Source organism: Brassica napus, chromosome A8 (assembly GCF_020379485.1).
Source record: "Brassica napus cultivar Da-Ae chromosome A8, Da-Ae, whole genome shotgun sequence".
Classification (NCBI taxonomy): Eukaryota; Viridiplantae; Streptophyta; class Magnoliopsida; order Brassicales; family Brassicaceae; genus Brassica; species Brassica napus.
The window spans coordinates 11,838,089-11,864,912 of NC_063441.1; the positions used below are offsets into that span (position 1 = coordinate 11,838,089).

At 35.0% G+C, this 26,824-nt stretch overlaps 2 protein-coding genes and 1 long non-coding RNA gene across 5 annotated transcripts; all 3 read right to left on the bottom strand.

Annotated features, from left to right (window-relative positions):
- Positions 1 to 4,476: 4,476 nt before the first annotated feature.
- LOC106384859 (pectin acetylesterase 8-like) lies at positions 4,477 to 7,375 on the bottom strand. Its single transcript, XM_022689933.2, has 11 exons — positions 7,035 to 7,375; positions 6,444 to 6,573; positions 6,271 to 6,350; positions 6,114 to 6,200; positions 5,900 to 6,024; positions 5,732 to 5,792; positions 5,582 to 5,635; positions 5,430 to 5,507; positions 5,259 to 5,364; positions 5,020 to 5,165; positions 4,477 to 4,912 (listed from the first exon to the last, which is right to left on the bottom strand). The coding sequence occupies exons 1-11, from the start codon at positions 7,146 to 7,148 to the stop codon at positions 4,784 to 4,786; spliced, it is 1,110 nt and encodes a 369-aa protein (XP_022545654.2). The 5' UTR covers positions 7,149 to 7,375; the 3' UTR covers positions 4,477 to 4,783.
- Positions 7,376 to 8,869: 1,494 nt separating this feature from the next.
- Positions 8,870 to 10,334, bottom strand: LOC125577339 (classical arabinogalactan protein 9-like). The gene is made up of 2 exons (XM_048738756.1): positions 9,781 to 10,334; positions 8,870 to 9,603 (listed from the first exon to the last, which is right to left on the bottom strand). Exon 2 carries the CDS (start codon positions 9,601 to 9,603, stop codon positions 9,220 to 9,222), a length of 384 nt encoding a protein of 127 aa, XP_048594713.1. The 5' UTR covers positions 9,781 to 10,334; the 3' UTR covers positions 8,870 to 9,219.
- Positions 10,335 to 14,391: 4,057 nt separating this feature from the next.
- On the bottom strand, positions 14,392 to 26,636 carry LOC125577340. 3 transcript variants are annotated; one of them, XR_007315780.1, is made up of 6 exons: positions 26,283 to 26,636; positions 23,654 to 24,191; positions 23,262 to 23,329; positions 20,884 to 23,142; positions 20,491 to 20,558; positions 14,392 to 20,371 (listed from the first exon to the last, which is right to left on the bottom strand). It is a non-coding gene; the product is annotated as an uncharacterized LOC125577340 (long non-coding RNA). The 3 variants fall into 3 exon arrangements; XR_007315779.1 differs by having other exon boundaries at positions 14,392 to 17,600; positions 17,720 to 17,787; positions 18,113 to 23,142; XR_007315778.1 differs by having other exon boundaries at positions 14,392 to 23,142.
- Between the last annotated feature and the right edge of the window lie 188 nt (positions 26,637 to 26,824).

Genomic DNA, 26,824 nt, shown 5'->3' on the forward strand with positions numbered 1-26,824 from the left:
ATAAGAATTAATCTTTTTATAGATTAACTTTTTATTAATCAAATTGTTATTATTTAGAGTATCTCCAATCCAAAACCTTATTTTAAGAGAAAGTAAGACTTCAAAATGATGATATGAAGATTGGTTACTCGAACCATGAATCCTAAAAAAATCCTTAAAAGTTTAATTATTTTGCATTATAATATTTGATATTAACATAAGTTACTAATATTTATAAAGAAAATAACTATAAGGACCAAAAATAAAATTCAAGATGGTTTTAAAATTGTGAACAGTGAAACTTAAAATTTGAGGTTTCACTATTTTAAAGAGAGTAAGACTTTAAAATTTGAGGTTTCACTATTCATACTCTCAAAATACTATTTACTTTTCAATTTAGTCCTTATAAATTTGTAATTCACATATATTTGTATTAGTATTGACTTTTCTTATCACTTTAGTCCTTATAACTATATTTTACTTAAATTTTATGAACTAAAATAAGATTAATAAAGTAATATTACATAAAATATATTTATTATTTCATATAACAATTTTATCATATTGAACATTATATTACAAATTAAAGATCAGAATTACAAGATTAAAGATCAAAATTTGCTATCCGGGGGGGGGGGAGATCATCACGTTATTGGAAAAAAGAAGTATTTTGCATGATATAATGACAGCATGCTTGCAGTGCATAATACGATAATTGAAGATGAACGTGATATCATCGCACCTGTTAGAGATGCAAGACCAGGACCAGACGCAACTGTTGAAATGGTGATAAATGAAAATGCTAGATTCCAACAATTTTTAACTCGTAATCTTCAGATAAAAAATCAAGAGGCTCATTTCTTATTTCGAAATGCGCTGATTGATGATATATGAGAATACTATGGAAATGACAATAATGAGTAATTTGTATTTTTATATATTTTATGAATTAATGTGTGTTTTATTATTATTTTATGTAACTTTGTATTATAATAAATTGTATTTATAAATATTGTGTTTAATAATTTCAATGTGTATGTACTATCTATCTTTGAAAAATATAATTATGATTGTTAACTTATATTAAAGTTGAAGACTGAAATGAAAATTGCATAAAATTTTAAAGATAAATTTGAAGATCCTTATTGTAGTAATCCATTCTCAAGCTCTTATTTTGAGAGTCACTGGCCCTTAAAATGAAGTTTTTTATTGGAGATGCTTTTAGGTGGCAACACTAGAATTATTCTCACATCCTTTAATTAAAAATCTTCTTTTCAGTAGACTAATTATACACGTTGTCATTATTCATTACAATAATATGTTAAAATCGTTGATATCAACCTCACATGTATAAGATAATTATAGGGTATAGTTTATTCCCTATATATAATAAATACTAGAGTCATGGTTCTGACGTTGTGAGATAATATACCTTTAGTGGATAATATAAACAATTCATAATTATAATTATGTTCTTCTATAAAACTTTGATACATGACATTTATTTTGATTAATATTTTTTCTTATATTTTATGAGATAAGCGACATTTATTTTGGGACTGGAAAATATAAATTGTTTTATATTGTAAACTCAAAATGCCCTATATAAAAAAATTATGAGCATTCTTGAAAAATTATAAAATACATTCAAAAAGGAAAACCATATCAAATTTCTTGCAATTCCTTAATTTTTGAAACAAAGATTTTTGATTACGAAATTATCATAAATGGTGACATGCATAAAATTTGAAAATTTATATAATTCTTTCCGATTAAGTTTAAAGATAATATCATTTTTAATGTTTAAAGAAAATTTATATAATTCTTTCCAATTATCTGGAAATCTATGAATATATAGAGATTTGCAACATTGATCTGTGGCAAAATCTAAATATTTCAGGTGATGAAAAGATATATCAAATCCAACAACGGAACCATAGTCTCTTATCTTGTGTTTCTTAGAGACTTTTTAGTAAATACACGCTTTTTAAAATAAAAAATAAATTAAAAGAGTTCTTTATTTATTTTGAGTCATAATAGATATTAAGGTTCCATAATGAGCCTCTTTTATAATTTCAAATTTTAATCAGCCCACTAAATTTGAAAAGTCATATTATTTACTTCATTTTCTTTTTTTTTCAAACTAATATTACTTACTTCAATTCATGAATTATATGTACTCCAGAACCATTATAAATTTAATAAAATATAACTATAAACTCTTCGATAATAAGAAATTATTATTTTTTTACCATAATAATATTATCGTTATCCGGATATTCCAGTAAACTGTTTTTTTGATTAAAAACTTCAGTAAATTTCCAATTCCAAACTGGTTTTATTTGCATTAATCTATATATCAAACGTTGCTGATAATCTATAACATTATAATATGTGACTTTTTATTTTTTCAATATCTATAGATTAAAATTTATAATTTCCAGCGCGAGTCATCACCTAATAGTTTTTAATTAACCTACCCAAGATCTCTGTTGAACTCTTCGTTATCGAGTACTTCTCTTCTGTTTTTGGGAAAATGATCGAACGATACCGTGTGCAAAGTGCAAACAAACAGTATATTGGCATTTGGGTTTCGCATGAAGCACAAACAACACAAGACTGAAATTCGTAGCAATAAAAAAAATTATACATTTACCGATCATTTTGAGATAGGATTGCAAAAAGAAGCAAGAAAATTTGTCAAGAACATAATAAGTTGGAGCATGTGCAAACTGAGAGAAATCTTGGACGATTTTACTTTTTGGTGTTTAGTGTAACATGTCATGGCAACAGTTCAAAAAAAAAAATACATGCTTAATAAACAAACATATTATAAAGGGAAAGTTTGTAAAATCACCAAGTTGTCAATAAACACTAAAACCTTTTTACATAATTAAATCTATGACATTTTGGGCAGATTCTTTTGGTGTTACCTTTTGCGCTAACAAATTGCCGGTGAAAGAAGAGATAGAGATGACGTCGATGGTGAAACACATATAGACAGGATATAAGTGGGACTGTTGATAGCCAAATCAGTAACATAATTAATACCAATTTTTGATAAATTTTAGACTTTTTTCTCCTACCGCTTCTTCTACAAACAACGGATATTCAGGTTTTTACCTCGCTGAAATATAAAAATAGATTGTTGGAATAAGTGTAGTAGTTCATTGGCTATATATGTGTTGGTCTAGTAATGTTTATGGAGGCGTCTTTTACGAGGAAGCTGAAATGCAGACACAATTCACAGAAAAGAAAGATGAGGAACAATAAAAACACTATTGATGATGTTGTTTTCCATGTACAAGACAATAGCAGAGACCTTTTATAAATAATAGAAAATAATGGGTCCATTATATTTACATACACAAATTAATAAAGGTGAGCATTAGATGAAAAATAATATGAAACTGATAACGAATTGATAAACAAATAGTATAAAAATTTAATAATTTAGAACATTATTATGATAGAATGATGTTATTTCATTTCATTTCAATAAATAAATATGTAATGAACTTTGTCTAACATACAAAGGGAACGAAGACTATATTACAAGCGAGCACACAAATCTGGTCCGAAAAGTATAAGAATATTAATGTTTAACTTTCTTTCATTTTATAATTTTAAACATGAAAAAATTATTAGTTTATAAGAAAATTACAAACTATAGTATATACTAATGAACACTGCGAAAAAAGAGAAGTATTAAATTTCAAAACACAACATATTGTTCCATTTAAGGGAAATAGTATAGAGAAAGATGATATATATCTTAAATAGTATATATTAATTTTACACAAATAGCTACATTAATTAACATATACTATGCTATAAATTTGTTTTACTGGATATAATATAGTCAGTGAGTTATCGTTCACATCTCTTATTTTGACCTCACATGGCGACACACATTCATTGGCCCACTGCCGTTAATCCTCACCACCATATCTACTGAAAAGCCTCTATTAGATTCTGATCGTCAATTCCGTAGTTGAACAGAACAACACTTCTTACCTCGACGTCGTTGTCAGGTTTCTTCTCCTATATATTGTACCATTGATGTCAATTTGTGTCTCCTTCCTTTGGGAGTCTGAAATTTCATGGTTCGTTTTGCCTTCTTTGTCTTCCTCGTACTTTTTTGATGTTGATTCTTCACTCCCTTGTTCTTTAAACTAAAACATACGCTTTTCTCACTCTCAGCTTCAATCCTCTCTAAGATTTAAGAAGAAATTGATTGCCCTTTACTATTGATTGTTATACTATGTGATGGGCAATCCACGTTTGATTCGGCCATGTCGGTTTTTCTTAAGGAACAATCGCCATTTTATTTATATATATAAACCTGGTGTATCTTAGCTATTTGGATAAATTCGATCAATGTTAAATTATTAATTTTTTGATTGGTATACCGTCCAATTTCCTATTATTTAAAAGTTGAAAAGAATATGTACATATTGAGTGGATATAAAAATACATAAAATGGCGTCAAACTTGAGTTAAGAAAAGAGCTATACTTTATTTTATTAAAATAAAAAGTAACAATTTCCCATTTTACATAAGAATGGAAGAGAAACAGAGAAACTCAACCAGCACACAAAACAGGTGCTGAACATAGCTTTTTTCTTTTTTGAACATTTGTGCTGAATAAAGCTTATCCTCAACCTTCAAGAATCACTCACATTCTTTTTTTTTCTCTCTCTTCTATAGCTAAACCGTAAGAATATCTTACTATATGTGTGATAAATGAATAATTTATAAGATGTTTCTTTGAAAAAAAATAACAAATCTATAGCAGAATCTCTTAAATCGGAGGAGCATCTTGAGGAGTGAAAACCCTGTGGTGGCAAGTAGGGTTACAAGGGTAAGGACAATCTATCTTCTGAAACAAGTTTCTATCATAAACCCAATCTCCAACAGCTTTTGCTATTGTCTGCTCCCATAAACAAAATTAAGAGGAAAAGTGAGCAGACAACACAAATGTATACTGATCTTTTTAATATGACCTTTTGTTTCACAAAAAATTGGACAAGAGTTTACCGTTCGGTTTAGAATTGGAGAATCTTGCCAGAACCAAGAAGTTTGTGTCTCGGTTTGGCAGTGAGTGTAGCATGAGTCTATAAACATCCCTCTTGATGCAGATCTTCCTAAACCTATCACTGCGCTCAAGAACTCTAACCTGAAATCTAAAGAACATACAACCCGGTTTATGCAAATGATGTTAAGAAAAGACCAACAGCAAATCATATTCTTGAATGGCTTTTGGTTGTGAGGCTAACCTTGCATAACTTTGAGCTGGCTTCGTTGGCAATTCTTGATGTCAAGCTGACAACTCTGCCACTTTCCTTCAGGATCAGCAGCACGAGGAGCCAAAATGTTCTTAATCTGAGAAAGAAATGTGATATTTAAAGATCCGCTTTTAAGAGAAATAGTATAAAGAGATAACGTACCTGCCAAGAGTCGTAGGCAGCATTAAGAACGAAAACAGGAGTTCTAATCTGGCGAGCCACGTATTGTGGAAAGAAACACTGCAATTTTTCAAAAATGATTATATGAGTAAAGCTGAAGAAAAACCAAAAGGGATACATGAATGCTAATTCACCATTGCAGGGGTCAATCTTGATGTGCATGACCTCGGTAAATTCTTTGCTGATCCCTGCAAAAGCATTTCACTTATTAACTTCCAATAACAAGAATGAGAAACTCTATCTACTGTCACTAGAGAGGAGGAAGCAAATAAAACAACGCTTACATGTAGTGTAACCACATCGTTGAAGTATGATTTAATGTATTGAGCTCCTGAAACATCTCTTCTGAAAAACATGCCGACGAAAATGTCGTTTTTGTTAGACCGTATAGAAGTATTACTTACAGCTAAACCGTATAATTTAAAATGTTCATAATGGAGCAATTGTCTTACGTGTTGAGAAAGAAACCAGCATCTGAAAGACATTTTACATTGGTACCCATTGGTAATAGAGCTCGGAAACTGTCACAATGCATCAGTGAAGCTAACCCACCAGCAGAACACCCAGACAAAACAGCCTGCCATAGTTTCATCAACGCTTTTAGACCACTTTTAAGGATCTAAATTTGCAAGAGTTTAGTTTAATGGAGGAAAAAAATAAGCTAACATTCTCGGCGTTTCTCATGCCTTTAGCTAGCAGCTCCTGCATAACGGCTAGCCAAACTCGAGCACCTCTGAAGTGAAGATTAGTAGCCTGATCAAATCACCGTTAAAATCATTGATAACACTAAGATAAAACTCATTTTTTTCTTTTTAATACTCACAGGGTTCACTGTTTTCACATCTCCTGTGAATGATGAACCATCACAATATCTAACTTTCACTCTGTTCCAATTGTAAAAATCTGCCATTTCCAAGAAAACCACACAAAAAAGCCATAAGGAAACCAAACTTATGTTTGATCAACAGTCAGTAAAAATGGTAGTTGCATCCATACCAGGATTACGTTGTTCCTTGTTGCTAAGAATAGCTGAGAAAGCAAGATTCTCCACCATTTTCTTCGATGAACCTAATTTAGTATGCATCCGACTAATGCAGTTTGTTACATTATGACACCATCCTCCTCCCTAGAATCGAGCATTTCCGAAAACAACCAGTTGACTTTCACAAAATTTTCATTTAAAATCACCTCCCAAGTTTTCAATAGATCATATAGTAACCAATAAATGCGGTAAACTATTTGTTGATTTTGAAAGTGCTTAAATCTCGGTGCACTAGTAAAATGATACAGGCTGGAATATTGTTTCTAGGATTAAAAACCCACTTTTAGCAAATAAAGGTAGTTTCCTAAAAGAAAAAATGAATTCGGTTTTAAGGTTGTACAAATACAAGTGCAATTGGTTGTAAATTATTTATTCACACAATCAGTATACAAATACTCTAAAATGGATATTTGCTTCGATTGAGTTTCACTTTCTAGTATTCTTACATTTTTGAGTTTGATTTAGCATTTGTTCACAACATTATTCCAGATGAGCAGAACCAGGAATAAACAGAACATAAGAGAGGAAGAAAAGCAAAACAAAACCTCAAGCTGTATCAACCAGCTATTGATTCCAGTTCCCGAACCTCTGTCTATATGATAAGCTGGTGGACTACCATCCAAACATACTGCAGTAAAAATCACAAATAGAAAAAGCATGAATTTTTTTTTGAAACATTCATTTAGAAAAGGAAAAGCCAATCTGGCCCATTAGATAGTTGGGAAGAAAAATATTCGCAAAAATCATAACACACATGAAAGAAACAATCTTTGACCAAATGAGAGATTATATAAAATACTAGGGTAAACCCGCCCTACGGGCGGGCAGTAAATTAAAAATAATATAGAAACATCTTACACTACAAGAAAACATATTTTTTACGAGGGCAATATACGTTGTAACTTCGTCGTAAACGGGGTGTTACGACGAATGAACCGCGAAACACGTTTCGTCGTAAAACGCCCGTCGTAACCGACGTTTCGTCGTAAATGACTTGTTAAGTTTACGACGAAATATATTCCTCGTAAAGCGCAGGGCAGAGATTCGTCGTAAACGACACGTAAAATTTCGTGGTAAACTCCACGTAATGGATTCGATGTAAAGCACACGTAAACATTTTCGTTGTAACACCCTCGTAAATATTTCGATGTAAACTCCACGTAACATTTCGATGTAAAGACCACGTAAAATCTTCGATGTAAAAGACTCGTAATTATTTTCGACGGTAATCAGTTGTAAATGTTTACGTCGAGCCTACATCGACGTTTCGTTTTATAATATATTTTGAATATTATTTTTAACCTCAAATATATATATATATAAATTTGAATTTATTTAAAATTCTGAATTTTAAATAATTTTAATTTTAAAACGAAATATGAAAATAAAAAACATTTATAAAAAAGCATTTAAAAGTCATAATATTTAAATTCATAATACAAACCGAAAATATTAAAAAAACTACATATCATCGAAGTAGTCGGTGGGGTTGCTCGGCTGTTGACGGGTTGGATCGGACTCTTGGGGATCTCGTACTGGCAACCCAAGAGCGGCTCGTCTCTGACTCAACATTCTCTGCATAACCGGGTTTCCCACGGCCATCACGTCTAGCAAATCCTCAAGAGAGTCTAAACGAACCTGCTGGCTATCCATTCGAGCTTTCATCTGAGAAGTCTCTTCATCCCGTCTCGAAGTGTATGACGAAGTTGCCCTTGCAACTTGGTTAACGGAGCCTATACCGACTATTCGGCCCTTCTTTCTAGGAGCCAGCTATAAAATTAAAACATATATTAATATAGTTATTAAAAATAATGAAAAAAAAAATTTTAGTTGTACTACCTCTTCGAAGATTCGGTCGGCTTCTTCGGTGGACAATGTGACGGGTAATCCATCGGGAGACTCCTGAGTTAGTTGCGTCTCCCGTTCTTCAATCCGAGTAGCCACTGCTTGAGCGAGTTTCTCTGATGCAGGATCCACAAAAACTCCGTCGGATGTGGCGTGAGTCATCTTGAATAGGTCAGACAGAGATGGTAAGACTCCCGTCTTCTCCAACTACAAAAAAAAAATATTAAAAGTTATATTAATTGAATATTTTAAAATAAATATTTAAAAACAAAACTTACAACGTCTAGACGGATGCCTGCATGTGGTTTTTGGCCGGTTCTGTGAAGCATGGGCAAATTACCATCTTTATCCTTCGTTCTTCGAGAAGCCGAGCACGAATTGGCCTTTTTGATCGAAGACGGGTGCTTCCAATAGGCGATGAGGCCATCCCACACATCCGTCGTGAGCTCAGTGGGCTTTCCCTCATACCCGTCGAGCTCCCACTTGTCCTTCCAATCGGAGACTGTGTTGCAGAGGCGGATCTTTGCTTTTGCAACGAATTCCGCCTTCACCATCTCGGTGATTCCCAAAGACCAATGCCACTTTTGCTGAAACACAAAAAATTTGAAAAAATTACAATTAATAATAATATTTAAAAAATATATACATATTTAAAAGTTAAAATTTAATTAAATTTAAAAATCTTACCGCAAACATTTTAAACCACGTGATCTTAACGTGATTTGGAGTCTTGCTCCAGTTCGGATATGCCCCGTCGTAGTAACCCTTAATCGTTTTCGAAACGCTCCGGCCAACACGGTTATTAGCCCCAAACCTGAAAGGAAAACAATTTAACCGTTAGAAAATAAAAATATTTTAAATTTTTATGTAATAAAAATTAATAACTTACCAATAAGTTCCTCGGGGTCTATCGGGGTCTAGAACATCCAAACCCTCTCGTCCGGGCTGGGCAAGCAAATCCTCTACCGTATATCTCGCGAATGGGGCATATGAAGGCACACGCAAATCCGGATGAACTGCACCTTCTGGGACAGGCTCAGGTGCAGCCGCTGGAGGAGGAGGTGGAGGCATATGCGGTGGAGGCATTTGCGGTGGAGGCATCTGCGGTGGAGGAGGACTCCAAGCAACTCTCTGAGAAGGCTGAGAGTCTGGAACTGCGGTGGAGGATGATGGACCAGAAGACGATGGACCGGAAGAAGATGTACCGGAACCATCGTCGCCAAACAAATCTCTATAACTAGGTGCTCTGGATTTTCTTCTAGGAGCCATCTAAAAAAAATTAAAATAAATTTTATCAGTTACGACATAATAAAAATATTATTCCGTTACCTAACTAATCACCTAAACTAATTACCTAACTAATCACCTAAACTAATTCCGTTACCTAACTAATCACCTAAACTAATTTAAAAAAAAAAAAAAAGAGAGAGAGAAGAGAGAGTTTACCTTAGAGAGAGCAAAGGAATTTGGGAGGAATGAGCGAGGCAGCCTCGCTCTCGGCGTCCCCTTATATAGATTAGGATTCGTCGTAAAATCGACGTAAATTTACGACGAAATTACCAGGCCCGCGTTTTTCCATTTACGACGAATTTACCAGGCCCGTGTTTTTTAATTTACGACGAAATTACCAGGCCCGTGTTTTTCGAGTTACGACGAAATTACCAGGCCCGCGTTTTTCCATTTACGACGAAATTACGACGCTTAACCCTAAACACCGAGAATGAAATCCCTAAACCCCAAAGTGACATATCATCTAACATCATATCTTATATCATACTACTTCTTACTCTTTCTTTTAGAAAATATTACAATAGAGAAATCCAACATTTGATACATATATTACATCACTCTAAATCGTTTTCGTTCTCATCACTATCATTACAATCATCATCGTCGCTTCTCTCGAACTCGTCTTCACGTGCTTCATCTGTCGCATCTTCGGGAATATCTTCATATTGAAAGTTTTGCGGGTCGATCAAAAGGATTTCATCAGTTGGTTGTTCTGGTACCTCAACTTCAGTGATAGCGTCTTCTTCTTGCAAGGGCGGTTCTTCTCCAACGACAATGCGTCCACGAGGTGTAACTTTGATAGCAGTTACCCAGTTTATCCCGGAAGTTCGAAGCCGAGGATAAGGAAGGAAGCTAACTTGCTCGGCTTGTGAAGCTAAAATGAAAGGCTCAAATTTGTTGTATCTTCTCCCAAAATTGACATCCACAACACCAAATTTGTTATACCGAATCCCTCGGTTCACAACAGGATCGAACCATTCACATTTGAAGAGGACGCATTTTAGCTTCAATAACCCCGGAAATTCCACTTCAATAATCTCCTGCAATATCCCGTAAAAGTCTGTTTCACCTTTCACACATATTCCGTAGTTACTCGTTGCCCGATGTCTCCCATACTCGTATGTGTGAAAGGTAAATCCTCGTGTGAAATACATAGGTGATGTGGTGACCTTTGCAACTGGACCTTGAACCAATTCATGAAACCATACGGGATAATAAGGATCGTCATAATCAACCTGCAAAAAACATATATATATTCTTAAACACTTACTTAATTAATATAATAGTATGAGATATATTACCTGTGATTTTAACCACTTGACAAAGTGCTTATCTTTACGTGTATCCACATCAGTTGCAGATATTCCTGGTATTGCTTCTTCAACTTGAGATACAAACATCCTGCAAATTGAACAAATAATCAAATCATACATAATTAACTTCAATTCATATAATTAACATTCACAAAAAAATTTACCTTTCAAAGTAACGGGTCATTGCATCCTCGCAGTTGAGCAGAATATAAGTGTGGGCACTATGTTTATCTTCTTCACATGACCACCATACTTCTTTCGTTTTACCACCAAACCGTCCAATTTCGCAGAAAATGTCAGGAACACCATCAATTGGATATGATGTCGGTACTCCACCATCATCATATCTTCTAGGAACTCTTTTTCTCGTACGAACAGTTGGAGCAAAGTAGTATGATGTGAAGTTAGATGTTTCGGCTGTCAAACTCCCTGCAACTATTGAACCTTCTACCTTTGCAAGATTTCTTGCTTTCCCCTTCAAATGTTTCATCTGTCGCTCATACGGATACATCCATCCGTTGTGAACAGGTCCACGAAGCAATGCTTCATACGGTAGGTGGACAACTAGATGCTCCATGACGTCAAAAAATGAAGGAGGAAATATCTTCTCCAGGTTGCACAATATGATCGGAATGTTCTGATGAAGTTGTTCGATGACTTCTTCTTTGAACGTACGTGTGCTAAGATCTCTGAAAAATGCTCCGATGGCTGTATATTTTAAAAGGAATCAAATTAATAACATTTCGTAACATAGGTATATATATAAATTTATAATTACCTGCAAGTGCTTCGTGGACATTTGCTGGAAGGAGCTCGGCAAAAGCAAATGGAAGCAGTCGTTGCATAAACACATGACAATCATGACTTTTCATTCCGGAGAACTTTTGACCTCGTTCAATACATCTTGACATATTTGAAACATAACCATCAGGAAACTTAACTTCCGATGCAACCCAGTCAAACAAGGTTGTTTTCGCTGCTGATGACAACCGGAAGATGGGAACAGGAACGTTTCCATTGCTCTTGATATGTAACTCACTTCTTGAGCAAATATCAGGTAAGTCCATCCTTGACTTTTTGTTATCTTTTGTCTTCCCAGGGACGTTAAGTAATGTATTCATGATGTTCTCAAAAAAGTTCTTCTCGATATGCATGACATCCAGATTGTGGCGTAAGAGAAGATCCTTCCAATACGGTAGCTCCCAAAATATACTCTTCTTATGCCAATTGTGAGATACACCATACCCATCAGGCATATTTCCAGGAACATGCCAATTTCCTCCAACCTTAACTGTTTCCTGAGCTCCGTAATAATCAATGTCCGCTTCGATCTGCTGGCCGGTGAGATATGGAGGAGGACTGTCTCTGACAATTTTTTTGTGTCGAAACAATGTCTTGTTTCTTCTGTACGGATGGGCAAGTGGAAGAAACCGACGATGACAATCAAACCAACAACTCTTCCTACCATTCTTCAGTTGAAAAGCATCCGTGGATCCAAGACAATACGGACAAGATAATCTTCCATGTGTTGTCCAGCCAGACAACATCCCATAAGCAGGGAAATCACTTATCGTCCACATCAGAACTGCTCGCATCGTAAAATTGGTTTTCAAGGAACAATCGTACGTCCTCACCCCTTCTGACCACAATTGCTTTAGCTCTTCTATCAACGGTTGAAGAAAAACATCAAGAGACCGTTTTGGATGCTTCGGCCCTGGGATTAATATGGTCAAAAATAGAAATTCTTGTTCCATGCACATATCCGGCGGTAAATTATACGGCGTAAGAATGACTGGCCACAAAGAATATTGTCTACCAGACATTCCAAATGGACTAAATCCATCGGTGCATAACCCAAGATAGACATTCCGAATATTTGTAGCAAAATCTCCGTGTACCTTGTTGAAATGTTTCCACGCTCTTGCGTCTGATGGATGTGCAACCTCACCATCTCTCTGGACATGTTCGGCATGCCACCTCATCGACGCAGCAGTCCTCTCAGATTGATATAATCTTTTCAATCTGTCTGTAATTGGTAGGTACCACATCCTTTGGTACGGTACCCTATTCCTCCCACGGCCTTGCGGTTTGAATCGTGGTTTTTTGCAGAATCGACACTCTTCTAACTTGTCATCTTCCTTCCAGTAGATCATGCAGTTGTCGATGCAAACATCAATCATCTCCGAGGGTAACCCAAGACTATAAACCAATTTCTGAATCTCATAATAAGATTCAGCAGACACGTTGTCTTCTGGCAAATACTCTTTAAACAACTCCGCCCATGCATCCATGCAATTCTCAGGTAAATTATGATCCGTTTTAATATTCATCATCCTAGCTGCTAGAGACAATTTAGAGAGACCTTCTCTACAACCAGTGTAGATTGGTTGATTTGCAGCATCTAGCATTTCATAAAATCTTTTTGCATCCAAATTAGGTTCTTCTACATTTCCAGTTCCATCTGCTATTGTTGTAGTTGTTTCTAAAAATGCATCACTAATCATATCTTGAACCCTATCATGATCTACCATCTGCTCCTCTTGATGATAATTATATTCATTATGCACATGATTCGGTTCTTCATTATGATGAGCATCCTCAAAATTAGCATTACTACTACTAGCTTCATTTCCCCCATAACCCTCTCCATGTTGATACCAAATGTAATACTGTGGTGTAAATCCTCTGTTTACTAAATGATTCCATACAGTTTCACTACGTGCAAATTTCGAATTTTTGCATTTTGAACAGGGGCAGAACATCTTACCGCTTTCCTGCGTGATCGGTGTACAGCCCGCCTGGTGCATGAATGTCTCTAGCCCGTTCAGAAATGCATTCGTCACTCTCCCGTCGGAATCTTTGTGCAAATACATCCAACTTCGTAACTCGTAAATACTACCGCCACCGACCATTTTTTCTACTATTTTTTTTAAATTTTTTTTTTTTTCCGTTTGTGTCTTGTGAGGAAGAGAGTTGTGTGTTGTGAGGAAGAGAGTTGTGGGAAATGACATATATATAGAGAAATTTTCGAGTTGGGTAGTTGAAATATAACAACGATTTTACAAGGGAAAGTTTACATGGATTTTACATAGTTTTTTTACAACGACTTTACAACGAAACTCGATAAGTTTTTCACCTAAATATAACGGTAACATGATTCGTTGTAATATCGATGTAAAATTTCATTTTCGACGTACTTACGTCGTAATATTACATGGCGTTTACGACGAAATTTGGTTTCGTCGTAATTGCGTTGTTACCCCACCAATTACTATTTCTAAAACAACGATAAGGAACCTGTGTCGTTCGTCTGTCTGCCAATTCAGTGGAACGACAAGGAGAAAGTGGACGGAAGTGCAGCTGGTTTGTACTTGAGAGGAACCTTTGACGATGGTCGGAGGTTTCACTCAAGTATAAACCAACTTCACTTCCCTCCATTTTCTCCTTATCGCTCTACTGAATTGGCAGACAGACGAATGACTCATGTTCGTTATCGTTATCTTCGAAATAGTAATTGGTGGTTCGAGAAGAAGAGAGTTGTGTGTTGTGAGGAAGAGAGTTGTGTGTTGTGAGGAAGAGAGTTGTGGGAAATGACATATATATAGAGAAATATGGTAAGTTTTACATGGATTTTACATGGAAAATTTACAACGCGTTTACAACGAACTTAGGTAAGTTAAAGCACTTTCAATACACGTTTTCACCTTTATGTAACGGTAACATGATTCGTTGTAATGTCGATGTAACGTTTACAACTATTTTGCATTCCACGTACTTTCGTCGTAAACTTACATTAACTTTACGACGAATACATTTCGTCGTAAATTACCATCGAGTTTACGACGAAGTCATGTCGCGTCGTAATTGCGTTGTAAAGCTTATGTAAATTTACGAGGAAATAATTTCCTCGTAAAATACCGTTGTTACTGCTACGTTTTCTTGTAGTGAATTATATTTCAATGAGCATTTGTAAATATAAATGTTTGGATTGATATTTTCTTTTAACTTCAACGGGGATTGGTTATATCATTTGTGAACCAATATTTCTATGCCATGTTTAGTTAGTTATGTAGGATGTTAGAATATTGAGCGTGAGAACCGTCATTGACCACATAATACATCTTGTTATATATTGTCCTTAATTCATGCTTTATTTGGCTTTGGACATCAGAGCCATATTAGTTTATTTAATAACAGTCATGCTCTACCAAAAAAAAAAGCATTCATGTTTGTTATTTTATTTGGTATGTCATTCATGTTTGTTATTATAATTGGTATAAATGGAAATGTTTTTTTATTTATATGAATGTTGTTGTAAGATCAACCTAATTAAAACGTAAATTAAAATATTAAACATAAATAATACTGAATCTTTGATTCAATTCGTAATAATTAAATGTTTGGATTACATATTGCTGGTCGAAATCAAGTGGTGATTCCAAGTTGCCACACGGCCCACACCCACCTTTTTTACAATCTTTATGAAATTCCACATTGTATACCAAACTCGGTTAGATGTATGGAATTCCAAAAATGATATAAATCGGATTTACGCATGAGCAGGAGAAGAGATGATTAAACATAGAAACCAAAGAATACTCTCAGTGTTTATACTCGGTTGAAACATGCCCTCACATCAATCCTTTCACTAAGACCACCTCGTGAATAACTCAATCTCTCTAGAAAGCTGGTTTGGAGAAAATTTCTTAATCTTAACGCCTTCTTCAAAGAAATCTCTCTACCAAATTTTGCTTTCGATCTCTTCTTCTGTTTAGGACTACCGTCTAACCATTCTCCCAATACAACAAAGTTTTCATTAAAACCAGACATTACAAACCATGATTCAGCTTCAACTTTGGGCTCAACCTGAAATGTGATAACGACATACCTCAAAACCAGCAGGAAGCTCATAACTTGGAGAGAGATCAACAACTACTCGTAATACACCTGGTTAAAGACAACATAATAACTCTTGAGAAAAATATACAACAACGGAGGTGACAGAGAGATTATATAAATATGGTCACCATTTACCTGATTTATTACAGGGTTGGTTTATTGCCACTAAATACTGTAACCCTGTAAGAGAGAATGAAAGAAGAGAGTAAGTTTGGGCTCCTTCGGTAAAAATGTTATTTCTCACTTTATTGATTGTGGCTGACCATGAACACAATGAAGATATATATCTGCAAAAAAAACTAAAAGACATAACTAAGCTTGGTTTAATAAGTTTTATCCTTTAACTTTCTCACAATTCTAACAGAAGTTCATATTTTATGTAAGATGTATTTCATTCAAATTAATTTAAACAGCCAAGTCATCATAATGCTTGCGTTTTACACGGTTGACTTAACATAGAATTTCTAAATCATGTTTGTCATATTGATTGTTGTTACCTCTGATATTTGGATTTCTCAGCAGAGAAGTCACTAAACACAATTACTTCCCCACCCTAGAATAAAATCAGACGGTGCAGTTTGAAGTGCTCGTTTTACGGACCTGTTTCTCAACTTAACATTATAAATTAGCCAAAGAGCTTTGAAATTGTAGCTTTAGAAAATCTTTGTTTCTCCAACTAATTTTTCTACAGGTGGAACAATGGTCATTTGTAAGGCAAGGACATAAACTTCCCAACAATAACAGAACTCAATAATACATAAAAACAAAGAATGGATGCCGCACCGAGATTCAAGTTCCTTAGTCTCTAGTTAGTCAGTGAGCCAACATCAACTGATCAACCTTATCCTCATCTTTTAGATTTGCAATCTCTCCGTCTTTCACCCCAGTAGCCTATTCATTGGCGCAAAGTTCTTTGGAGAAACCTCTCCAAGATGTTTCTGGAGCTCACATTTTTGTGTCTTTCCCAGACTGCAACAAATGCGGTTTACTCACGCTAGATTCTTATAGCTTCGTCTCTCAGCTACTTCTGAGAACACTCTTTGGAAACGTCTTTTAACATCAAGTAATCTGCAAGCATTAAGCACTGAATCTGTGCGGATTGAGCAGAAGCTGAGTAGCATATATGAAGTATGTCATACATGATCAAACTTCCTTTTAATAACCCATAAAGATTCCAGAATAAAACAAAAATTACATCATATTCTAGCTAAATTGCTCAGATGTATTTCTTTGGTGGTGAAAACATTAATTTGGAAGTAGGCTGAAGAAATTGCACCAATCAAAAGATAGAGATTTCTATATTAACTATGGTCACCAATATCCTGCCTTTCTAATCTCATTACATTGAAAAGTGTATTTTGAAGCTTTAATTACTTTGTCACTAAATAGATGCACAAATGAGAAAACGAAACATGGGTAGATGATTTTACCAAGAAATATAAAAAAAAACTCAGATCTAGTCCAATTAACTTAATGAAGTTCAAAATGTCAGAATTGCTCTTAAGTAATCCGAAACCGAAAAGAATTGCGAGGGAAGGAAGATGAGGAGGCTAACCTTTACATCAATCAAGAGCATGTCACCCCTTTATCCTGGTGGAGAAGCCTCCTCTGGTAAATCTGGGACTTGTTACCATGCCTCCATCATCTGATTCATCACCTCTCCAGCCTAAGAAGAAGGCTCTGCCTTAACCGAATTGTCCGTCCACCGCATCAATGGCCGCTGTGAAACACAACGCTGCTATCGTCTCACATTAACCTCATGCTCTGTAAAAAAGCGTCTCCGCGAACAGCTTCATGAATGCGCAAGCAAAAGGAGGTAGACTAATCTAAGATAGATTTAAGAGATACAAAGAGAAGATGAGTTCAAGAAAAGCAATACTCACATCTATTTAGAATGTTTACAGACCGCCTTTCACATCTGAGCCAAGCCTTGAAAATGAATCGTGGAGAGCTGAATCAATTCGATTTATCAGGCAGCCATTAAAAAAAAATAGTTACCAAAGAAGTTTGTAATATGGATCCAGCATGGTGAAACATATCTAAACATCAATGAATAGTCAGAACCGGAGAAATTACTCAGTCGTAAAATATGAAGATTAAAAAACATTTATCAATCATCAAAAGCTGGAAAAAGGCTCAGCAAAAAAGTATACAACAGAAACTCCAAAACACAATGAATAATTATAATATGGAATCAAGACGGCAGCCATAACTCACACTTTTTGTTTACTGTTTAGTTTAGAACGAATGATGATTCTAAAAGCAGGAACTCATACCTCTTTTTATAGTAGAACGTCCACCGTCTTGCAGTCTCAAGGATTGCATTGAATATAGATCATGTGTGGTCGACTAATGGAGGGCTTTATGAGAGGAAATCGGTTACTGGTAGCATCTCGTACCGGAAGAAGATGAAAGATTCGGCTGCCTGATTAGGGAATAGAGATGCAAAGATGGACACAACACAAACCCTAAACCAAACGCAACGTTTAATTACATATACCGTTTCTTTAGAATGATATGGGCTGGACTAAGAAAAGACACGGCCCAACAAAACTAAAACCCGACCGAATCCTGAACAGATTAAATAAAACGCAAAGTTAATAAAGGGAACACGTGTCAGCGCCTCCTCACCTTATTTATTGACGTGGCAAGAGGAGAAGAGAGTAGTGTTCTTCTTTATGTTATAAGATAAAACCAGACATTACAAACCATGATTCAGCTTCAACTTTGGGCTCAACCTGAAATGTGATAACGACATACCTCAAAACCAGCAGGAAGCTCATAACTTGGAGAGAGATCAACAACTACTCGTAATACACCTGGTTAAAGACAACATAATAACTCTTGAGAAAAATATACAACAACGGAGGTGACAGAGAGATTATATAAATATGGTCACCATTTACCTGATTTATTACAGGGTTGGTTTATTGCCACTAAATACTGTAACCCTGTAAGAGAGAATGAAAGAAGAGAGTAAGTTTGGGCTCCTTCGGTAAAAATGTTATTTCTCACTTTATTGATTGTGGCTGACCATGAACACAATGAAGATATATATCTGCAAAAAAAACTAAAAGACATAACTAAGCTTGGTTTAATAAGTTTTATCCTTTAACTTTCTCACAATTCTAACAGAAGTTCATATTTTATGTAAGATGTATTTCATTCAAATTAATTTAAACAGCCAAGTCATCATAATGCTTGCGTTTTACACGGTTGACTTAACATAGAATTTCTAAATCATGTTTGTCATATTGATTGTTGTTACCTCTGATATTTGGATTTCTCAGCAGAGAAGTCACTAAACACAATTACTTCCCCACCCTAGAATAAAATCAGACGGTGCAGTTTGAAGTGCTCGTTTTACGGACCTGTTTCTCAACTTAACATTATAAATTAGCCAAAGAGCTTTGAAATTGTAGCTTTAGAAAATCTTTGTTTCTCCAACTAATTTTTCTACAGGTGGAACAATGGTCATTTGTAAGGCAAGGACATAAACTTCCCAACAATAACAGAACTCAATAATACATAAAAACAAAGAATGGATGCCGCACCGAGATTCAAGTTCCTTAGTCTCTAGTTAGTCAGTGAGCCAACATCAACTGATCAACCTTATCCTCATCTTTTAGATTTGCAATCTCTCCGTCTTTCACCCCAGTAGCCTATTCATTGGCGCAAAGTTCTTTGGAGAAACCTCTCCAAGATGTTTCTGGAGCTCACATTTTTGTGTCTTTCCCAGACTGCAACAAATGCGGTTTACTCACGCTAGATTCTTATAGCTTCGTCTCTCAGCTACTTCTGAGAACACTCTTTGGAAACGTCTTTTAACATCAAGTAATCTGCAAGCATTAAGCACTGAATCTGTGCGGATTGAGCAGAAGCTGAGTAGCATATATGAAGTATGTCATACATGATCAAACTTCCTTTTAATAACCCATAAAGATTCCAGAATAAAACAAAAATTACATCATATTCTAGCTAAATTGCTCAGATGTATTTCTTTGGTGGTGAAAACATTAATTTGGAAGTAGGCTGAAGAAATTGCACCAATCAAAAGATAGAGATTTCTATATTAACTATGGTCACCAATATCCTGCCTTTCTAATCTCATTACATTGAAAAGTGTATTTTGAAGCTTTAATTACTTTGTCACTAAATAGATGCACAAATGAGAAAACGAAACATGGGTAGATGATTTTACCAAGAAATATAAAAAAAAACTCAGATCTAGTCCAATTAACTTAATGAAGTTCAAAATGTCAGAATTGCTCTTAAGTAATCCGAAACCGAAAAGAATTGCGAGGGAAGGAAGATGAGGAGGCTAACCTTTACATCAATCAAGAGCATGTCACCCCTTTATCCTGGTGGAGAAGCCTCCTCTGGTAAATCTGGGACTTGTTACCATGCCTCCATCATCTGATTCATCACCTCTCCAGCCTAAGAAGAAGGCTCTGCCTTAACCGAATTGTCCGTCCACCGCATCAATGGCCGCTGTGAAACACAACGCTGCTATCGTCTCACATTAACCTCATGCTCTGTAAAAAAGCGTCTCCGCGAACAGCTTCATGAATGCGCAAGCAAAAGGAGGTAGACTAATCTAAGATAGATTTAAGAGATACAAAGAGAAGATGAGTTCAAGAAAAGCAATACTCACATCTATTTAGAATGTTTACAGACCGCCTTTCACATCTGAGCCAAGCCTTGAAAATGAATCGTGGAGAGCTGAATCAATTCGATTTATCAGGCAGCCATTAAAAAAAAATAGTTACCAAAGAAGTTTGTAATATGGATCCAGCATGGTGAAACATATCTAAACATCAATGAATAGTCAGAACCGGAGAAATTACTCAGTCGTAAAATATGAAGATTAAAAAACATTTATCAATCATCAAAAGCTGGAAAAAGGCTCAGCAAAAAAGTATACAACAGAAACTCCAAAACACAATGAATAATTATAATATGGAATCAAGACGGCAGCCATAACTCACACTTTTTGTTTACTGTTTAGTTTAGAACGAATGATGATTCTAAAAGCAGGAACTCATACCTCTTTTTATAGTAGAACGTCCACCGTCTTGCAGTCTCAAGGATTGCATTGAATATAGATCATGTGTGGTCGACTAATGGAGGGCTTTATGAGAGGAAATCGGTTACTGGTAGCATCTCGTACCGGAAGAAGATGAAAGATTCGGCTGCCTGATTAGGGAATAGAGATGCAAAGATGGACACAACACAAACCCTAAACCAAACGCAACGTTTAATTACATATACCGTTTCTTTAGAATGATATGGGCTGGACTAAGAAAAGACACGGCCCAACAAAACTAAAACCCGACCGAATCCTGAACAGATTAAATAAAACGCAAAGTTAATAAAGGGAACACGTGTCAGCGCCTCCTCACCTTATTTATTGACGTGGCAAGAGGAGAAGAGAGTAGTGTTCTTCTTTATGTTATAAGATAAAACCAGACATTACAAACCATGATTCAGCTTCAACTTTGGGCTCAACCTGAAATGTGATAACGACATACCTCAAAACCAGCAGGAAGCTCATAACTTGGAGAGAGATCAACAACTACTCGTAATACACCTGGTTAAAGACAACATAATAACTCTTGAGAAAAATATACAACAACGGAGGTGACAGAGAGATTATATAAATATGGTCACCATTTACCTGATTTATTACAGGGTTGGTTTATTGCCACTAAATACTGTAACCCTGTAAGAGAGAATGAAAGAAGAGAGTAAGTTTGGGCTCCTTCGGTAAAAATGTTATTTCTCACTTTATTGATTGTGGCTGACCATGAACACAATGAAGATATATATCTGCAAAAAAAACTAAAAGACATAACTAAGCTTGGTTTAATAAGTTTTATCCTTTAACTTTCTCACAATTCTAACAGAAGTTCATATTTTATGTAAGATGTATTTCATTCAAATTAATTTAAACAGCCAAGTCATCATAATGCTTGCGTTTTACACGGTTGACTTAACATAGAATTTCTAAATCATGTTTGTCATATTGATTGTTGTTACCTCTGATATTTGGATTTCTCAGCAGAGAAGTCACTAAACACAATTACTTCCCCACCCTAGAATAAAATCAGACGGTGCAGTTTGAAGTGCTCGTTTTACGGACCTGTTTCTCAACTTAACATTATAAATTAGCCAAAGAGCTTTGAAATTGTAGCTTTAGAAAATCTTTGTTTCTCCAACTAATTTTTCTACAGGTGGAACAATGGTCATTTGTAAGGCAAGGACATAAACTTCCCAACAATAACAGAACTCAATAATACATAAAAACAAAGAATGGATGCCGCACCGAGATTCAAGTTCCTTAGTCTCTAGTTAGTCAGTGAGCCAACATCAACTGATCAACCTTATCCTCATCTTTTAGATTTGCAATCTCTCCGTCTTTCACCCCAGTAGCCTATTCATTGGCGCAAAGTTCTTTGGAGAAACCTCTCCAAGATGTTTCTGGAGCTCACATTTTTGTGTCTTTCCCAGACTGCAACAAATGCGGTTTACTCACGCTAGATTCTTATAGCTTCGTCTCTCAGCTACTTCTGAGAACACTCTTTGGAAACGTCTTTTAACATCAAGTAATCTGCAAGCATTAAGCACTGAATCTGTGCGGATTGAGCAGAAGCTGAGTAGCATATATGAAGTATGTCATACATGATCAAACTTCCTTTTAATAACCCATAAAGATTCCAGAATAAAACAAAAATTACATCATATTCTAGCTAAATTGCTCAGATGTATTTCTTTGGTGGTGAAAACATTAATTTGGAAGTAGGCTGAAGAAATTGCACCAATCAAAAGATAGAGATTTCTATATTAACTATGGTCACCAATATCCTGCCTTTCTAATCTCATTACATTGAAAAGTGTATTTTGAAGCTTTAATTACTTTGTCACTAAATAGATGCACAAATGAGAAAACGAAACATGGGTAGATGATTTTACCAAGAAATATAAAAAAAAACTCAGATCTAGTCCAATTAACTTAATGAAGTTCAAAATGTCAGAATTGCTCTTAAGTAATCCGAAACCGAAAAGAATTGCGAGGGAAGGAAGATGAGGAGGCTAACCTTTACATCAATCAAGAGCATGTCACCCCTTTATCCTGGTGGAGAAGCCTCCTCTGGTAAATCTGGGACTTGTTACCATGCCTCCATCATCTGATTCATCACCTCTCCAGCCTAAGAAGAAGGCTCTGCCTTAACCGAATTGTCCGTCCACCGCATCAATGGCCGCTGTGAAACACAACGCTGCTATCGTCTCACATTAACCTCATGCTCTGTAAAAAAGCGTCTCCGCGAACAGCTTCATGAATGCGCAAGCAAAAGGAGGTAGACTAATCTAAGATAGATTTAAGAGATACAAAGAGAAGATGAGTTCAAGAAAAGCAATACTCACATCTATTTAGAATGTTTACAGACCGCCTTTCACATCTGAGCCAAGCCTTGAAAATGAATCGTGGAGAGCTGAATCAATTCGATTTATCAGGCAGCCATTAAAAAAAATAGTTACCAAAGAAGTTTGTAATATGGATCCAGCATGGTGAAACATATCTAAACATCAATGAATAGTCAGAACCGGAGAAATTACTCAGTCGTAAAATATGAAGATTAAAAAACATTTATCAATCATCAAAAGCTGGAAAAAGGCTCAGCAAAAAAGTATACAACAGAAACTCCAAAACACAATGAATAATTATAATATGGAATCAAGACGGCAGCCATAACTCACACTTTTTGTTTACTGTTTAGTTTAGAACGAATGATGATTCTAAAAGCAGGAACTCATACCTCTTTTTATAGTAGAACGTCCACCGTCTTGCAGTCTCAAGGATTGCATTGAATATAGATCATGTGTGGTCGACTAATGGAGGGCTTTATGAGAGGAAATCGGTTACTGGTAGCATCTCGTACCGGAAGAAGATGAAAGATTCGGCTGCCTGATTAGGGAATAGAGATGCAAAGATGGACACAACACAAACCCTAAACCAAACGCAACGTTTAATTACATATACCGTTTCTTTAGAATGATATGGGCTGGACTAAGAAAAGACACGGCCCAACAAAACTAAAACCCGACCGAATCCTGAACAGATTAAATAAAACGCAAAGTTAATAAAGGGAACACGTGTCAGCGCCTCCTCACCTTATTTATTGACGTGGCAAGAGGAGAAGAGAGTAGTGTTCTTCTTTATGTTATAAGATAAACTCACCGGCTCCTTTTGCGACGGCGTTTCGAACAAATGTAATATTGACGAGCAATCCTTCTGCTTTCAAGATTGCTAATGAGCATACCACAAGAACCAACCATTGCTTGAAGTTGAACATTCTGGCGAAAGAAAACAAGAAATAAAAAAAATATATATAAATTCAAGAGTATATAAATAGAAGTAACATGTAAAAAGTGACTAGCTAAGAAAAAGTGGTATTATAGTACCGCTAAAAGAAAAAAAACAATACGTAAGTAGACAAAACTCATAGTTTAGATCCGAACTATCTATTTACATTATTTCCTATCTAAAGAATGTTTTCCAGTTTGTTAAATGAGAAATTAGGCTGTATAACCTTCAAACAAATTATAATTCATTACATAACTAAAACCCCTAACTTTCATCTACATTTCAAGATAAGCTACGTTCCAAAGACGTAGAATGGAATTGCGGATTCGTTAGCTAGGAATGCACGTTCTTTTCATAGATCCTTATGTTTTATTGGTTGTTCTATTTCGGTATGGCTTTCCAGACCACCTCAAGTTTGAGTAATAGAATAGCCGTTTGCTGTCAAAAAAAAAAAAAAAAACCTGCTAGAGAATTATTTATTAAAAGAAATATTAAATAAATAATTTAATAAATTGTGGTTATCATTGTTCCACATCTCTTTTTCTTCTTCTTCCTCTTCTCCTCCAATCTCTGTTTTTTTTTTTCATACATACGAACACAAACCACAAGACTAGTAAAGAATATGGATTTTGGGCTTGTGAAATTGAGTTTGGAGAAGAAAATGGCACCGTAGAGAACGACAAGGTGACATCACGATTTTTTTTTTTGAGTTTTTTTAATATTGTTCATCTTGATTTTTTTCGTTGTTATTTAAATTGTTATAGTATGCTGTATTGATATGGTATGATGAAGAATAATTACTCTGGACTAGTGAATGTGTGTATCACCATGTCTGTAAAAAGAGGAAGATGTAAAGAAGATGAACTCGTCGACTATACTATATGTAGTGAAAAATAATTATAGTATAGTACGATTCTTATATTTTTATACAATTCGCAAGTACCAAACTAAATAGTATGCTACAGTTGTTGTATTATTGTACCATCGACTGTTTGATAAATTCATTATTTATCAATTTCTAGTTTACAACTATATGTACTATACTATGTATTTTGTTATATACTATTTGGGTTTAGAGTTTATACTTGGATTTAGGTTTAATGATTAAGATTTAGGGTTTAGTATTTAGAAGGTGGGAGTTGATGTTTGGGTTTAGTGACCGTATTATGTATGTTCCATTTGACGATTAAAAAATAGTGTTTTTTTTCTGCTCACCAATTTGTACTATACTATGTATTTTGTTCCATTCTATTTGGGTTTATAGTCTATACTTGGGTTTAGGGTTTAGTGATTAAGATTTAGGTTTTAATATTTGGAAGGTGGGAGTTTAGGTTTGGGTTTAGTGATAGCATTTTTGGGTTTAGTATTCAAAAGTTAGGTCTGAGTTTAGTATTGAGGAGTTTTGTTTGGATTTAGTTTAATATTACATAATATTATATATTATTTTCAGATTTTGATAATTGGGTTTAAGGTTTATATTTGGGTTTAGGGTTCAGTAATTAAGGTTTAGGGTTTAGTATTTAGATGGAAGGGTGATGTTTAAAGTTTAGGGTTTATTATTTAGGAGTTGAGGTTTGGATTAAAGTTTAGTATTTACTAGGTGTGAGTGGATTTTGAATCCTATTATTTTTAGTCATATGGTATAGAAAAATTAGATGCATATTTATGTGTTAAACAAATGTGTGGTGTTGGTTGTATTACATGTGATAATTAATTGTGGGGTGTCAAATTGTTGATGTCATCAGTTTCTCTCTCTATTACTGACAATTTGAACAAAGAAAGAGTATTACCAGATAAAAGTTGACATAATTGTTATGTACTTTATTATGTCAAAATCAATGCTCTGCACCTAATTTCTTTTTCAAATTTGGTTATTGGGCAAATTAACCCTTGTTAAATCTAAGGAAAAAAAATTCCCCTGAAATTTTTCCGATGATATTTTTCCAGACAAGAAGTGAAGAAGAGAAAAATTCGAAGTCTTTTCCTCTACGTAGAAGAAACCAACGAAGAATTAGTTTTTGCATACCGGGAAAAGAACCAGACTTTCTTGGAAAGAAAGTTTTTGTCACAGACATACTTACTTGGAAACGCGGTTTCTTTCACTTCGATTAGTCTAAACCACCAAGTTTCACTTCGTTTTTTTTTTCAAAAAAAAAAAGTTTCACTTCGTTTACTCGGACGTTGACTCAGTTTCAGCACATTGCCCGAAGAAGAGTTTCCAAGCAAATGGCGGGAGGAGGAGGAGTCACGGAGTAGTAAAGCTTTGTAAAACGCGCGTTTTGGATCCAACGTATAACCGAACCGTTTTTGGGTGTGTATTCAGGTCTGTACCTTTTTGGTTTTAGAACCAAGAGCCGACACTGATTCGTTCCTTTTTGGTTTTAGATAAAACAGAGTATAATAAAACAAAGAATTGGTGGTGTGTACGAGAAGATCATGTGCTTATATACATATTATGTTTTCAGATTATACCCTGAATTATTACTTCATTACAAACTTAACCTTTGTTTATTTTCTCTTATTACTCACATATATATATAATCTCTACTATGTTGGACATTCTGGATCCTATTCGATTTCAGATCGATTATTTTCAGATGTGCTTCATTAAGTATCATAAGCA